This window comes from Hemiscyllium ocellatum, chromosome 1 (assembly GCF_020745735.1).
Source record: "Hemiscyllium ocellatum isolate sHemOce1 chromosome 1, sHemOce1.pat.X.cur, whole genome shotgun sequence".
Lineage (NCBI taxonomy): Eukaryota > Metazoa > Chordata > Chondrichthyes > Orectolobiformes > Hemiscylliidae > Hemiscyllium > Hemiscyllium ocellatum.
The window spans coordinates 94276502-94293678 of record NC_083401.1 but is presented as its reverse complement, the minus strand read 5'-3'; the positions used below and the strand labels follow the sequence as shown (position 1 = coordinate 94293678).

Below are 17177 nucleotides of genomic sequence, written 5' to 3'. Positions count from 1 at the left end.
CAGTATTAATTGATCATATCTAAATGGGTTTTTAAACAATTAACACCTGAAAATTTCTTTAAAATGGTTTTATACCTATGTTAGTTAACTGTGATCACAAATCCCCAAAACCTGATATAATGCATAACAATATCATAAATGCACTTGAAGAAAAATAAGTTAGTGACAAAGCTCCATATTATGACCACAATGATACTTGCTCTGTTCCCATATAGTGTGATTCATATACAGGTTTAAATAGAATTCATGTGTTTGCTAATCAAAGTCTATTGAATCTTGGGCAATTAATAAATTATTATAGCTGGCTACTTTCTTGAAATGTTTTGAGGGGGTCTGGCATGGTCCATAACACCTTTCACCAAATTCTGATTTGGGGACAAATGAGGCATTTCCAGACGCCTGATTTAGAATCGGTGCACAGCTGGATCATCACAGCAGTTTAGAGAGCATGGAAAATTAGACAATGTCAAGACTGTCAGCACATTTCCTGATTGTTCCCTATGCTAATTCTTGATAAACAACAGAAGCAGGGCTTGACAGCTGATTTGTAAGCTCGATATCTGAGGGAGCCTGTGCAAATGCTTAAAGCACGTACTTGTAGTCAGCGTCTCAATTTCCTGCCAATGCAGGAACTGTACTGGCAGCCAAAACAAAGGTGCAGGTCTGCCTTGATTAATACCTGCTGGAATACATGATACACTTTTAGAGGATGGAGGATCCTCCTGCATTGCTGCAGAATTCCAAGCAGCAGATATCGGTTGTCTGCAGGATTTCCCCAGTGGTCTTTGTAAAGCTATGTTCTCTCTCTCGTTCTCTCTCTCTCTCTCTTTCTCTCTCTCTCTCTCTCTCTCTCCCCATGTCAACTGCGTTGCTGTCTGGGATCCAGCACTCGAGACCTTTTCAGTTCCATTTCCTATTGCCTGACACCCAGCAGTGAAGCAATAGATTAATTCACAGCCAACTCAAGGGTGATTAGTCGATGGTTCTTCAGCTGGAACCTTCAGAACGCAGTGGCATTTGATCCTGACCCCAGGCTAGCAGACTTGAACACCTCAGCCAATTAGCGCAATCAGACCAGTGTTGAAACTTGATGTTTATCCCTATCCCTCAATATTCTTGAAAGTGGAAAATGCAAATCTGTCTCTCACCCAGAATACTGTCTTTTCTCCTATTACATTCAAAATCCATGATACACCAAGGAAATTGCAGTGTTTCCCCTTCAAGCTTCCTAGGTCACTTCAGATGTCATTTTTAGGGTTCCTCCCTAGATAGTCTCTAAATTTGTTTCTCTTGGCAGGATCGCCTCTTTTAAAATATTAGATATTGCACTATTGTGCTTGGGTAATCTGGAGTTATGATCGTTGGTCGTTGATACTTCTTACTACTTTGCTGATAAATGGAAATATTTGGTCACTTATGACCTGACTATAATTCTCCCATTCTTGAAGACCTATATTACCACATCATCATTGAATTTTCTTTGCTGTAGTGAAAAAAGCTTGATCTTCCAGCCCCATATAACTGAAATCTCTCAATCCCATTACTTCATAATATCAGTAATCTACATAACAGCCAATGTAATCCTATTTTTGATAGTTCATTTTAACATAAAATCTCAAATCTCTCTTTACAGTGTGCTGGTCAACCCAACCTGATACAAATTTAGGAGTTGATCAAATAATTGGACTTTCCTGCAGAATTTTATATTCATTGGTTATAGGTGCCAAAGTTCCACAGTGATTATCTTCCATTGTGGTATGAACATTTCTGTTTGTTCTAAGGTCTTTGTTGTCATGTCCTTGCTGCAGATTCTTAGTTCTCTGTGGCCAATGGTTGGATTATGGGAAATTGGGCAAGGGTCTGGAATGCCTCCTTGAGATTCATATTCCTTAAAGATATGCCTATTTCTATTTTTATCATTTTGTATTCTACTTCCTATTTGTTTTAATATCTAGGACCGTACATAAATTTATAGCAAACCATTTCTTAAATATGACCACCACCTCGGAGAGAAAGTTTATAAACCTGCGGAAACGTTTAGATCAACTTGGCTACAGGCAACCCCTTGGGATCGAGACTCTCCCATTGGTGGAAAAGCTTTTCAGGTATTTAAAGGAAAGAAATGAATAAGTTTTTTTTATTTCTGTGTTGCTCTATCATAATTTTTTAGACAAGCTGAGCATTTTCTTTTGTGGTAGAAAACTCTATATTTGTTGCATTTCAAAGCATTGTACTGTAATTTGCTTCGTTGATTTAATAGGTATTATTGGCAGGAAATTATGAATAAGTTTGTAATTTTATGACCAGTCTAAATATAATCCCATTCCCTAGTGCACTTGAATGTCACATTTTGCTATCTGTAAATTTTGTTCCAAGCTTATACTTGATAGGCTAAAATTTCAAATTCATAGAATGGGTTGAAGAAATTTGCAGTGTACCAATCAAATATAGCAACAAGGAGATAAGGCTCTTTTGGAAAACTACCAAGGGCATTTAAAAATAACCGATCAGAAATGAACATTCGGTAAGAGCTGCTAAAAACCCAAAGGGAAAAGGTAAAACAATGATTAGGAGTGTTTTTTGATTCTCCTCCAAGTTAAGGACTTATTTTAGCAATAAAGTGTATAAGATAAACTACAAAATTTACAATAAAAATTATTAAGCTTGCATCTGCACAGCATTTGGTGTTTTTTGAAATGCCTTTCACCATGTTTCTATTCGAAAGTTGTGCTTTGCTGAGAAGCCCAAACTTTTGGAGTTCGCAAGTCCTCCCAGATCTTTAACTTTAAATTTGTAAAACTCAATAAGGATGAATAATTTTAAGATTAGCAAAATTGGATTTCAAAGCAATTAATAAACTTTGCCAGGCCCTTCCTCCTATGTACAGTAATTGCCTATTTTCCACCCCCCGCCCCCCCCCCACCCCCCACCCCACACACACACACACACACACACACACATATCAGCTGATGGCGAACAATGGGGACGCCCAGCTCTAACAATTAACAAGCTATTGCAGGCTTGTAAATTGTCTTGAGAAGAACAAATGTAAGTTCCAAGACTGAGACAAACAGACCAAAGTCAAAGCTGGGTGTCACCTTGGCTTCAATGCGGGTGCAGCCTGAGAGGCTGAGGAGGTTTGACTATGAGTCCAATTGCGAACCCAATTTGGATTGAGGCTTCTATTAGGGGAACAGCTGTATTACAGGTCATTCTTGTATAATATGTTTTGTCAAAGCGAATTGGCTATAAAGCGATTAATGAATTGTGTACACTGTTTGGATAATGTGAATATACTAAACAGGTATAGCAATTTTCAATGACAGCTTTCCATCGCGCGATTTTCTATAGGGGAACACAACCATCATGTTATATCAGAACTGCATACTTTTGCCACCATGCAAAGTTTCCAAAACAATGGACAAATGTTTGATTTTTTTTGGTTTTCTTTTAAATGTGTGTTCGTGGGATCACTGTGGACAAAGTCTAGATAAGAGTGGTGCTGGAAAAGTACAGCACAGGCAGCATCGACGTTTCGGGCAAAAGCCCTTCATCAGGAATAGAGGCAGGGTGCCTGCAGAGTGGAGAGATAAATGAGAAGGGAGTGGGGATAGGGAGAAAGTAGCAAAGAGTACAATGAGTGAGTAGGGGTGGGGATGGAGGTGATAGGTCAGAGAGGAGGGTGGAGTGGATAGGTGGAAAGGAAGATAGGCAGGTAGGACAAGTCATGGGGACAGTGCTGAGCTGGAAGGCTGGAGCTGGGGTGAGGTGGGGGAAGGGGGAATGATGAAACTGGTGAAATCCACATTGATGCCATGGGGTTGAAGTGTTCCAAGGCGGAAGATGAGGCGCTCTTCCTCCAGGCATCAGGTGGTGAGGGAGCGGTGGTGAAGGAGGCCCAGGACCTCCATGTCCTCGGCAGAGTGGGAGGGGGAATTGAAACGTTGGGCCACAGGGCGGTGTGGTTGATTGTTGCGGGTGTCCTGGAGATGTTCCCTAAAACGCTCTGCTAGGAGGCGTCCTGTCTCCTCAATGTAGAGGAGACCGCATCGGGAGCAATGGATACAATAAATGATATTGGTGGATGTGCAGGTAAAACTTTGGATGCGGAAGGCTCCTTTGGCGCCTTGGATGGTGGTGAAGGAGGAGGTGGGGGCGCAGGTTTTGCAATTCCTGCGGTGACAGGGGAGGGTGCCAGGAAGGGAGGGTGGGTTGTTGGGGGGCGTGGACCTGACCAGGTAGTCACGGAGAGAACGGTCTTTGCGGAAAGTGGAAATGGGTGGGGAGGGAAATATATTGCTGAGGCGGGGTCTGTTTGGAGGTGACGGAAATGTCTTCGGATGATGAAATCACCAGCACCCTAGTCCTGAGTTTTTGTAAGGCTATATTTATTGTCAATACCATCGCTAAGTGGCACAGTGACCATTGAATGAGCATTAACAAAGGTTTGACATGCCACAACAGCTAACTAGAACAAAGATGATACTACCATGATTTTGTGGTGTTCAGCTTTAAAGCTCAGAAAAGAGCCATTTCTTATATAAGTAAAACATTTTATGTTATGATCTGAGTTAGATTCCTGGGATGATAAAGCCTGTTTTTGATCTTTGCTTTTTTATATATATGAAAGAAGTCACATGTCAGTAGGTAGTTATCACCTGAGGCAACATTTATTCTGACAATTGGAATCACCATCTGGTGGAGACAAACAGTCACTGTTTTTTCTATAATTATCTGTTAAGTTTCTGCTGTCTTTCTTAAGGATCCTGACCAGATAAAATTCCCTGAATAAGTAGTGAGAAATACTTGCTTCAAAATTCCGGGCAAGTTGCAAACTCCGGTCCATCCCAAACAGATTGTGATATCTGTTAAAGGACTCAATGAATAACATGATCATTCACTCTTGTACCATTGATTTCAAATCCAGCCTGTGCAGTTTTCTGCCCCTTCTGCTAACTGTAACATGTATGAAGAAGCAGATAAGTGTATGCAAACGCTCAGCACCTATAATCCAGGGAAATAAATTGGTTCAAATGGGTCAAATCTGCCAGGCCCCATTTTTTTCCTATTTCATGAATGCTTTAAAGATAATGCAAATGGAATTGCTGCACATAGAAGTGGCAAGCACTTCAGAGGGAATTATTTTTGTTGACATTACTGGAACTATGTGCATATGTAAAGATGCTGGTGGCCAACATAACGTTGGTAACACTCTGCTTTTGTTTAAATTCTTGAGAATGAACCTGAAATTAAACACAATATATAGTTTTCATGCATCACTCTTTCTAACACGTTGATGTGGTCCCCTCCTGCAAAAGGTTGACTACTCCCACCTATTGGTTAGTTCTCACAAGTGCATTTTTGGGCACTTGTAGTTAAAAATGAAATCAAATTAATATTTGTGCCTTTGGTGAAATAACTAAACATAAAAATAAATCTCTTGCATTTTGTAAATTTTTGAGAAGTTACCACTAATTGAGTTTAGCACATTTCCCCATCACTTTTGCCATGTTCTAAAAAAATTAATGTGTTGCAGTGATTTGGTGCACACAACAGAAAGCCTTCGCAATGCCAAGCTGTCATCTGGAAAAACGGAGAAAGAGAGCAAGAACTTGGACTCTGTACTTGAACCATACAGAACTGAAAATGCACGTCTTGTCCAAGAGAATAACAAGCTCCATCAGGAATTACTGAGGTTAAAGGAACAGTCAGATCTACATGTCAAAGGTATTCATGAGATATGTGTGTAACTTGTCGCAAATTCTTGAAACAGTGATATAAATAATATTAATGTTTAATTTGTAAATAAATGAGGTTAATTTTGTCTTCTTGTATTTTTAAATATACCTTGCACAATTTGCAATTAAATTACACCTTTAACAAAGCAAAAGTCGAAGGTGCCATAAATGGATTGCAGCATTTCAAGAAGGCTGTTCACTGCCACCTTCTCAAGGACTACAAGGGTTGGACAATAAATGCTGGCCTGAGCCAACAATGTCCACAAACTATGAATAATGAAGAAAAGGCTAATTAGATAAGGGTAGATATCAAACTAAAGCTGCAGTAGTATTTTTTTCGGGAAGTGTGACCAAGGTATGATCAGTGAGGTGGGTTTTAAGGGCACGCTTCTCAATGTCAATTGTCAATGTCAATGCTCTATTTTTAAAGCACTTTCATTATAATAAAGTATCTCATGGTGCCTCATGGAGTATTATGAATCAAAATATGATATCAAGCTGCATAATATTAGCGTAGATGGTTGAAGCTTGCTCAAAGAGGTAGGCTTTTAAGAAGTGTCTGAACAGAGGAAAAGTGGGTAGAGAGGTGGAGCAATGTGGCGAGGGAATTCCAGAGCTTGGCTATCAATGGAGGGGCAATTAAATGGTCAGAATTGTAAGAGTGCAGATACTTCCGAGATTTGTGGTGCTAAAGGAAGTTACAGAAATGAAGATGGGTGAAATTATGGAGGTTTATGAAAACAAGATGGGAATTTTGAAACTGGAGTGTTGCTGAACCAGATTCGTGAGGTCATTGATTTAGGGTGAGCAAAATTTGCTACAAATAAGGGTATGAGGCGCAGAGCGGAAAAAGTGGGAGTCAGCCAGGAATGTATTGTGAAGTAGTTAACTCTAGAGGAACTATCAAGTTGACTGGAGTAGACTGTTCAGAGATAAAGGGGCTACTGACAAGTGGCAGGCTTTCAGAAGTGGAATAACGAGAGTTCAAATGAATTATGTTCCTGTCTGAGTGAAAGATAAGGCTGGTAAGATGAGGGAACAATGAATGAATAAAGATGGTCAAGAATAAAAAATAATCATTTATTAGATGTAGACAATGGGATCATATGAATTTCTTAGAGTATGAAGAGTGTAAGGGCATTCTTAAGAGGGAAATCAGGAACACAAAGGGTGGAACATGAGATAGTGTTGACAGATAGGATTAAGAAAATTTCAAAGAGATTCTGCAAGTACATTAAGAGCAAAGGAGCAACTAAGGAGCGAGTAGGTCCCCTCAAAGATCAAAAACGCTATCTTTGTGTTGATTCTCAGGAGATAGGAGAGATAGTAAATGAATATTTCAAATTAGTTTTTATTGTGGAGAAAGAAATGGAGACCAGAGAACTCCGGGAAATAAATATTGATGTTTCTAAAAAAAAATTCACATTACAAGTGCTGGAGGTCTTAGAAAGCATAAAGATGGATAAATCTCCAGAACCTGATCAAGTAATCCCACATCCTCTTGGAGAGTTTTAGTTAAGAGGAGATATGTGATAAATTTGGATTGTTTTCATTGCAAAGCTGGAGGCTGAAGGGCGACTTGATAAAGGTCTTCAAAATGATGAGAGGCATGAATAGGGTGGATAGTCAGAGGCTTTTTCCCAGGGTGAAAAGGTCAAGTACAAGAGTCCACAGGCTCAAGGTAAGAGGGGGAAAGTTTAGGAGAGAAGTGCAGGGAAAGATTTTCACACAGAGGGTGGTGAGTGCCTGGAATACATTGCCAAAAAATGTTGGTGGAAGCAGGCACGCTAGTAATATTTAAGGCATGTCTTGGTAGACACATGAATGGGAGGTGGTCAGAGGGATACAAACCGGGTATGGACAATAAGTAGCGGGTCTAACTAAGGATTATGAGTCGGTACAGGTTTGGTGGGCAGGAGGGCCTTTTCCTGTTCTGTATTGAATTGTATTGTGTAAATTATATAAACATGGCCATTGTGCATTAGTGAATTGAAATATGTAGGGATTTTGAGTCATGGATCCAATTTCTATAGGAGTAGTGTACTATTTTAACTGGAAAATAGGCTTGTATTGTTCTAAGATTAAGTGTGAGTTTCCCCATGATTATCACTGTAACAAGGATGTCAGTCCAGAACAGAGCGCTGCTCGTGATTCACAACCAAGTAGTTGCTAATGTGACAGTAGTTCCTTAACATTATGTTGAATTATAAAATGTCATGTAAATAAAGCAATCTGTTCTCAACTCCAAAAGATCTCGAGGACATATTCCAAATACCCAAGAGACAAATACATGTCTTTTCTTGAGACCCAATCCAAAGCAAATCCAACCCTGGGTGCCTGTGAGGTCCTTACCACGTTGAGAATTCATTGACCTAGGGACAGGTCGGAAAATTTTCAATTCTTAGACTGTAATACAGCTTTGGACTCTTCTATACGTGACAGCATATATTTGAAGTTTTGTCTGTTATGTTTTGGCCTTTTACTCAAATTCTTTCTTATAGTACCATAAGTATATTTATTAAATTTTGAACTTTTACCTAGTACTTCGAATTGCGACAAATAATCTCTGACCAGAGTATGATCCTTTTCTTGACTTAGGGGTTTATCATTCTTTATCTGTGACCTTGATTTTCCGATGATTTATTATTCATTCATAGAGACAAACTTAACATCTCCCTTTCCTCCATATGTTCTCTAATACTAAAAATGCTACATGAAAGGATGTTGTAACCCTTTGAATGTTTAAAATACGAATCTTTATATTATTTAATATGTAATCTTGTAAAATATTCCTAACAAATTAATACAGATGATTGCATATACACAGTCATTTTTTTTTATTCAAAGGATTGTGTATGTCACTGACTCGAACAGGATTTGTTACCTAATCCCTAATGGAGAGGTTGGTAGTCAGCTACATTGAACCACTGCTACCCTTGGAGAATGAGGGCATTGATAATGCTGTTAGGGAGTGAGTTCCAGAATCTCAACCCAGTGACAGTGAGGGATAGTGTATAGTTCCAAGTCAGGATGGTGTATATCTTGGAGAGGAAATTCCAGATGGTTGTGCTCCCATGCATCTGATGCCCTTGACCTTCTAGGTAGTCGAGTTTATGGATTTGATAGGTGTTGTTCATGGAGTTGCTACTGTACATTGAGGTGGAGCATGCTGCTGCCACTGTGCCTTGCTGGTGAAGGAAATGAGTCTGCATGGTGTTAGATGAGATGCAAATCTAGTGGGCTGTGTTGTCCTGGATGTATCAAGTTTCTTGCGGGCTGTAGCAACTGTGCCCATCCAGTCACGTGGGGATTATTCCATCACATTCCTGGCTTGTGTCTTGTAGATCGTGGCATTGGGGAAAAGCCTTGTAGAGACATGAAATGAGCTATTAGATGCAGAATTCCGAGCTCTGATCGCTTTTGTAGCCATAGTGTTTATGTACTTGTTCTAATTGGTTCATGATAACTCCGAGGATTTTGGTAGTGCGTATTCAGCAATGGTAATGCCATTGAATATTAAGCAGCGAAAGTTTAATTCCCTCTTGTTGGAGATGATCACTGCCAGCCACTTGAATGCATGCCTGCTATTTGCTATTTATCATACAAGTCAAGGTCTTGCTGCATTTGGATATGGACTGTTTCAGTATCTGATGTGTTGCAAATGATTTGAAATATTGTGTAGTCATTAGTGACGTCCCCACTTCCAACATTATGATGGAGGGAAGGTTATTGTGAAGCAGCTGAAGATGATTGTACCTAGAATATACCCCTGAGGAATTCATGCAGGGATGTGCTGAGCTGAGCTGAGATAATTAACCTGCAACAACCACAAGCATCTTCCTTTCTGACAGCGTGACTCCAAACAATGGAGAAATCCACCTCTCTCTGATTCCCATTGACTCCAGTTTTTTCAGGGCTTCTTGATGTCATATCTTTTGTCTGTTTTTGTAATAAGATCAGGAGCTATCTGGCCTTGGCAAAAACCAAGCTGTCAGTGAGATGTTTTGGAAGTGCCATTTGGTAGCGCTGTTGATGATCTCTTTCATCTCTTTTGCTGATGATTGAGAGTCGACTGATGGGGCATCGGAGGGAAGTGGGATCTCTCCGTTGTTTGGAAGTATTAAATGGTCTATTGCTTTTCCTGTACAATTGCAATGGATTGAGCAAATGCTATGAGGTTATCAAGGTCAAGGAAATTTTATGCAGTACATTTTCTCTCATTCTATCAGTTTAGTGCACTTCGTTACCTAACCATACAAATTTAAAACCTCAGGTACATGTAGGCAAAAAATTACTACCAACTCTTCCAGATCATTGCCTTCCTTTGGAGAAGCTATTTACATGTGAAATGCTTTGCTGCTTCCTGTCCAGGTGCAGTACAAGACATTGACCTACCTTGGTTTATTTGACGGAGGCCACAGTAAGGTTTGCTACCTTGACTTGGTGTGCAACTTCTGGTACCCATGCTCTTCTCGCTCACTTCTTGAAGTATTTTGGTTAATAGTTTGTCATACTAAAAACAAAGTGCTGTTTTCAGAATAAATGGTTAATTGTTACAAATTACTGGGCCATTTCTGCACTGGATTTCTTGTATTGTGACCAACGTGACTGGCTATTGTGCTACAAAGTGTGGTTTCATTACAATTATTATTCCTTTAACCTGAAGATTTAAAACACACCATAAGAAAATTGGAACATGACACTGCAGATTTGAAGTTTTTAAATAACCAGTATGTGCATAAAGTGCGATGCCTGGAAAAGGAGAGTAAAGCAAAGACTGATAAGATCCAGCAATTACAAGAGAAAAACCTGCAAGCGGTTGTGCAAACTCCAGGTAAGAATACTACTCTTTGAATTGTTTTGTTTATTTTCTTCAAAGGAAACATGAATATAATTGTATTGAAGTAATTTGTTTAATAGAGTTGTGCTGTTTGGCAATTGTAGAATGTACCAAAAGTATACTGAATTACAATTATGGCTAGAAACATAGGGAAATCTATTGTAAACTCTGTCATATGTCTTTCATTGTAACAATGCAAAATCTTATCCATAGAGAAATGTAAGTGAAAATATTCTTTCATATATATATATATGGGATTGATGATTAAATATCAATGTGTAGATTGAGTAGAGCTAACATCTTGGATCTACACTGCCCTCCATTGTTTGATGTCTGTTCTCAGTCCATGACTAGTTTTATTCATTTTATCAGAAGTCAGCATCTAGGTACTGTACAAGAAGCAACTCAAATCCAGCTGTGTTGAGGTGGTGTGTGTGAACAGCTTGATATTTCTAAGAGTGAAAATCACTAAGGCGTTAAATACCATTTAAAATTTTAAAGAGTTTTGGCATATTGAAATGGAGAAAGTACAAAAAAAAGTAATGTAATTTACTACTTAAAAAGATTTCCAGAAATTTAATTAAGTTCCATTGTGCAATTAATTTAGGCCTTTCAAAGTGCATTTTATTTGTGAAGAATTTTCTTGTTTCACTTCCAAGTAAAATTATGATGAGTCAAATGGCAGGATTTTAACCCAGCAGATTGTGTTAAAGGGGTTTCAAGGTAGCTGAGGAGGCCTGAATGTAACCCAATTTGTCTACAAACATGTTCCAGGTCAAAATACCATATTAAATGAAAACATGCTAAAACATTAAATACATGAAAAATGTCTTTATGTGCAATTTATGCACACCTTACAATGGACTGATCTTGTAAATTAAAAGACATTATAAAATGTTGGGAATTTGATTTGGAAAATCTGTGTTCTTCTCACCTTAATGTACCATCTTTAGATGGCTGTGTTGCGGTCTGCCATGCCATCAATGTAGCTTTATTTAGGAAAGTAGGTGGATCAGTGAGCAAAAGAGTCATTGGGCTCCTTGGTTAAAGAATGTATTGCAGCTATGATTGCCTTATCAGTCAGTTCCCATTGTGCAGTTTATGATGTTGTACACATCAATGTCAGATTCATTAATTGTCTTTGTTGGGATTTTCATACTAGTTTCACAGGCTACTAAAAGGAGATTTGTGATCAAATTGATTGGCCTGACCCTGATCCTCCCCATTTTATCCATCTTGAACAGTCATTTGAACCCTGCATGGTGGAAGTCGTTGCAATTGTGCTTTCCATCACAACTTTGACAAGTTCCTCATCACAAATATAGTCTCTAAACTATTATTTCAATAAATAACTGGAATCAAACAATCTAATGACGACATGAATCCATTGTTGTTTGTCAGAAAAATCCATCTGGTTCACTAACGTCCTTTAGGGAAGGAAACTGCCAGCTTTACCTGGTCTGAGACAAAAAAAACTGCAGATGCTGGAATCCAAGGTAGATAAACAGGAGGCTGGAAGAACACAACAAGCCAGGCAGCATCAGGAGGTGGAGAAGTCAGCGTTTCAGGTGTCTGAAATGTTGACTTCTCTACCTCTGCTACCTGGCTTGCTGTGTTCTTCCAGCCTCCCGTTTCTCAGCCCTATCTGGTGTGGCCTACATGTGATTCCAGACCCGTAGCCGTGTGGTTGACTCTCAACTGCTCCCTGACCAATTGGAGATGGGCAATAAATGGTTCCTTCTGGCCAGCAATGCCCTCATCCCAGGAATAAATAAAGAGAAACAAAAATTGAATTATACTTCTGCTTCTTTTCGCTGGCCCTCAAACCTGAGAGATTAGCTGCTGTAGATAGTGGGTTTTCAGGGTGTGTAGGCTCTTGCTTGTAATGATGATAATTTTCATTTCCTTCAGTTAATACATTTTATCAGCTTTCCTGATTCATGCTTCAAAAATGCTGGAAATTCTTGTACTGGTCCAGCTATCCATTGGTGCAAGTGAACTCAATGTGGCCCAGGCTCTCTGCCAAGACAAAGCATCCTTCCTACAAGATTGGAGCAGAGCTGAGAGTGTTCTTGAAGAATGTTAGCAGGGCAGATTTGATGATGAGATAGCCAGTTGTTCTCACCAGCATCTTTGCTGGAAGGAATGTTAACATGTTCCAAGCTCTTCACCTTGTGGTTAGGAATGGTTAACAAATGCATGGTGAAATCTGGCACTCTTTAGCGATGTGTGCTGTTTGCTTTGTGCCATGTTTTTTTTATTTGCTGTTTTAATTTGCTTTACCTCCAGTCAATTGCACTTCTAACTTGCTTACAGTTTAGCTGTACTTGCAAGGCTTGAATGCCCTTTCACACAGAGAGCATTGTGTTGAATGATGACTATGCTCTAAAGTGTCCTAAGTCTAATCACGTTAGTTGGTGGGGTCAGAGGTAAGCGTGTACAAGTTTGGTTATGCCAGAACTACCACCCAAAACTTGACCTTACAATCAGCATCCTTAAATGCGATTTCTATTCTACTGACAATGGCTGACGGCTTTATCAAAACTGGGGTTCAGGTGTCCAAATTTAACTCCTCATGATTTCGCTGTATATGAATCAGAAAACAAACAAATATGAGGTTTCAGTGACACCATCACAATCACATCAATGTCATGTTAATGCTCAGGAAATAATATTGCATCACAGAAGGTTAAGTCACAAAATGACATCATAGAACAAATAGACCTGTGTCAACCAGTTACCAAGAATTTTGTATACACCTGCATGGAGGAAGATTACTGATGCTGGAAGCAGAATGTTGTCAAAATGTAGAGATGTTAAGAGCAATCAGTGTTGGAGTAGTTTATTTTGTTTAAACAAGGTTATTTCAAAGCTGCACCTTAAATTAGTGGAATAGGGTTTGACAAATAAATCATAGTGCAGTGATCAACATGGAACGTATGTATAGCACAATAGGATAAGAAATGGATATTGAAAGTAAATCTCAAAGATTCAGATTGATTGCAAATCAAAACTCCATTTTCCTTATGCAGGTGGTAGAAAGCGCACAATACCATTCCGTCGACAACGAATGCAAATCGATCAGCCAATTCCTCCATCTGAAATTGCATCAGCACCACAAATTCATACGGAAGATCCTTATTTCATGGACCTCTTGAGTGTGGCTGATAATAGGTATTTATAATTCGTAACTGAACAGATCAGCTGAATTTATAGAGAAATTTCACGTTTATTATTAAGGAGGAGAATAAGAAATTAGAAAAAAGGTTTAAACTGGAGCCTATGGTTGTCCAAGATAATTTTTTTGGATCAAAACTTCAATAATACGTATTAGACAAAAATGGATAAGCATATTTCCAAGTGCAAAATTAAGGATTCTAAGCGTACATGGGCTCAGTGCAAAAAGAGCAGCCCAGCAAAGTGGATTCTTCAGAAATGACTTTCTGGTAAAAGTTATACAGGGTAGTGGCAGAACAATGTGAATATAAATTGTTAATGATACTGTGGTTTAAGAGGTATATTTTGACTTGGTTTCTTTTAGAGATTGGGGGACAGGTACTGAGCAGTTTATGAGAAGATAAACAACTTGTGAAATCTTGAATTTTTAAAAAAATGTTGGAATAATAGAAGCAGCCTGAATGGGTATATTCAAGCTCCCACCACTGAATCAGGATTTCAGTTTTAGCGTTTAGCAGGAGCTGTTGGGATTGTGAAAAACTGGCACATCTCTCTCTCTGCTACAGTTAAAAGCTGGAGCTCTCTGCCTTTCACAATTGTCTTTTGATGTTCTTTCCTCCTGAATCAGAAAACTGCATGCAAGGCAATTCTGTTTTCTGAATTTGCCTTTTGACAAGGGTGTGTTTATGGGATATTACTGTATTATACCAGTTACTGTTTATTAGTGAAATAATCTGTTATTCTTGAAATAATTGCACAATGGCCAGTATCCCTTCGTCAAGTCACCCTTTATTTACATGTGTACAATACATGGGCTCTGACCACCCAGTTCAAATCCAGTTCCTAGACAGAGGAGACCTTCTTAATCTCCTGTTTACATTTGTAAGCCAGGCCTCCCTGGTTGGCCCAGGTTAACAGCCCCAATCAAGGATCTCATACTCAATGGGATCTACCTAGGCCTGGTTTCAATCATCTTAATTCTGTTGAATCTTCCAATAGAGTTAAGTTATTCCAATTTCCTCTTTATTTTGGTCTATTTTATCTATAGTGTTTGAACAAATTGTGATTTGCTTAACATTGAGTAGTTTGGCCATTCGAATTGCATCTGGAACACAGCATCTCATATTTACCTTATAAAAAGAAAAATTTAAAGTCTAGGCTTCCTTCTTAATATATTGAGGGGATTTGGTCTGGTCCATAACAAATTTGGGGTTGCCTGGATCAGAATCTCTAATTCCAAATTGGGTTTCAGATTATTGGACTCAAAGGCAGCAAGTGTTTAGTGTCTTTTATTTTGAGTGTTGAACTCGGTTGGTTTAAACAGTGTGCCTTATGTAATAATGGCTCTCTTAGTCACTAAGAGTTTCCTGGGGTTAGAAGAAGTCACTTCTGGAGTTTGAGAGAAAGTGAGCAAGGCACAGCTTTCCAAATTGGCAAACAAGCTGGAGTTGGAGTTGTCTCTGTCTGTGAGAAAAGGGAAAATGGTTGTGGCAATTCTGCAGCTTTTACAATTGCCAGGAATCTTTGGAAATGGCTAAAATTCAATTGAAAATGAAGCAGCTTGAACATGAAAAGGAAATGAAACAGTTTCAATTACGATTGAAAGCAGAAGAAGAATAGAAAGAGAGACTAGCTCTGAAAGAGAGAAAGGAAAGGAAAGAATAGCCCTAACAGAAGAAAGTGAGAAAAGAACAGACAATCCAGGAAAAGAACTCCAGTTTTCAGCTGTAGCACAGAGAGATGTGATAGGTTTTTATAACCCCAGCACATTCTGTTGAATGTTAAAACTAACAATCCTGTTTCTGTGGGTGGGAGCTTGATCACACCCATTCAGGCTGCTTCTATTGTTCTGACTTTAGGAAAAAAATCCAAGGCTTCACAAGTTGTTTATCCTCAGATTGCTCTGCACCTGTCCCACAATCGCTGTCTTCAAGAAACTAGAACAAAACACAACAATTAAAACCACAGTATCATTACAAGATGGAGAAAAAAGAATTACAAATTGTTGAAAGCAACATTAATTAATAGATGCTTTCAAGAAGATAAGTAATTTCTAAATTACATTGTTATGTTTTTGGTATTTCTATGCCGGTAGATTTTCTCTGATCTTAGTCCTTAGGACTACAAGTAATGAGCAGTAATACTGCAGAAAACAAACAGAGTTGTGCAAGAATTATAGAATGATGACATTGGGGGAATTAAGTTAGCTATGTTGATTGAAATCATCTTAATGGTAAGTGGGAAGAATTTCTGAACTCTTTGTGCATGTTCTCAGTCCAATAGAAAAAAGGTATTGTTAGATTAAGTCGAGAGAATTAAGTGTTTGTGGTGTAATTTTTGAGTAAGTTTGATCATTGTTTCATATGGTTGAGATCAATAATAGAGAAGAGCAACATAAGAAATAGGAACAGGAGTACAGCATTCAGCCCATTAATCTTGCCCCATCATTCAACAAGATTTACCCTAGGCCTAAACTCCTGTCTTATACCAGCTGAGCATAGCTCTGGTATTGACTCCCTGATATTTCAAAAATCTGCCTACCTCTCTTTAAAGACTTGCAGTGAAAGAATCTCCATAGCTCTTTTGGGTAGCACATTTCAGATATTCACTACCTTCTGGGTGAAGAAATTCCAGTTTTAAATTAGTGATCTCTTATTCTGTAACTGTGTTCCCCTACTTCATGCTTCCCCACTATCATCACAATTTCTACCCTGTCAAACCAGTTATAATGCTGTGTGTTTCAATAAGATCACCCCTTCTAACATCTAATGAGTAAAGGCCTAACCTGTTTAGCTGTTCTTGATAAAGCTGTCCTTGCAACCCAGAAATCAACTTAGAGAATCTCTTTTGAGCATCCTTCAATTTCAATAAATACTTTCTTAAGTGCAAGACCAAAAGTGTTCAGGTGCAGCCTCATCACCATTTGTACAGATATAACAATGCTTTCCTGTGCAGGGTTTGTGAAGGTTTGTAGCTCAGGTTGAGGTTTAGGGTGTAGGTTTGCTCGCTGAGCTGTAGGTTTGATATCCAGACGTTTCATTACCTGGCTAGGTAACGTCATCAGTGGCGACCTCCAAGTGAAGCGAAGCTGTTATCTCCTGCTTTCTATTTATATCTTTCTCCTGGATGGGGTTCCTGGGGTTGTGGTGATGTCATTTACTGTTCGCTTTCTGAGGGGTTGATAGATGGTACCTAGATCTATGTGTTTGTTTATGGTGTTGTGGTTGGAGTGCCAGGCTTCCAGGAATTCTCTGGCATGTCTTTGTTTAGCCTGTCCCAGGATAGATGTGTTGTCCCAGTTGAAATGGTGGTTTCTTTCCTCAGTGTATACTGACCAAACACTGACCAAATACTTAACTACACCAGCAACCATCCCAACACACACAAACGAAGCTATCAGAACACTATTCCAATGAGCCACC

The 17177-nt window shown here is 39.0% G+C and overlaps 1 protein-coding gene across 4 annotated transcripts in view; it reads left to right on the top strand.

The window, feature by feature from the left end:
• The window catches only part of cep135 (centrosomal protein 135), a 137223-nt gene that overhangs the window by 7261 nt on the left and 112785 nt on the right, over positions 1-17177 (top strand). For all 4 annotated transcript variants that reach the window (XM_060830705.1, XM_060830698.1, XM_060830712.1 and 1 more), the window contains 4 exons: positions 1956-2105; positions 5537-5727; positions 10405-10572; positions 13611-13752. In XM_060830705.1, coding sequence (XP_060686688.1) covers positions 1993-2105; positions 5537-5727; positions 10405-10572; positions 13611-13752 — 614 coding nt within the window. In that variant the 5' untranslated portion in view covers positions 1956-1992. The remainder of the gene's footprint in view (positions 1-1955; positions 2106-5536; positions 5728-10404; positions 10573-13610; positions 13753-17177) is intronic.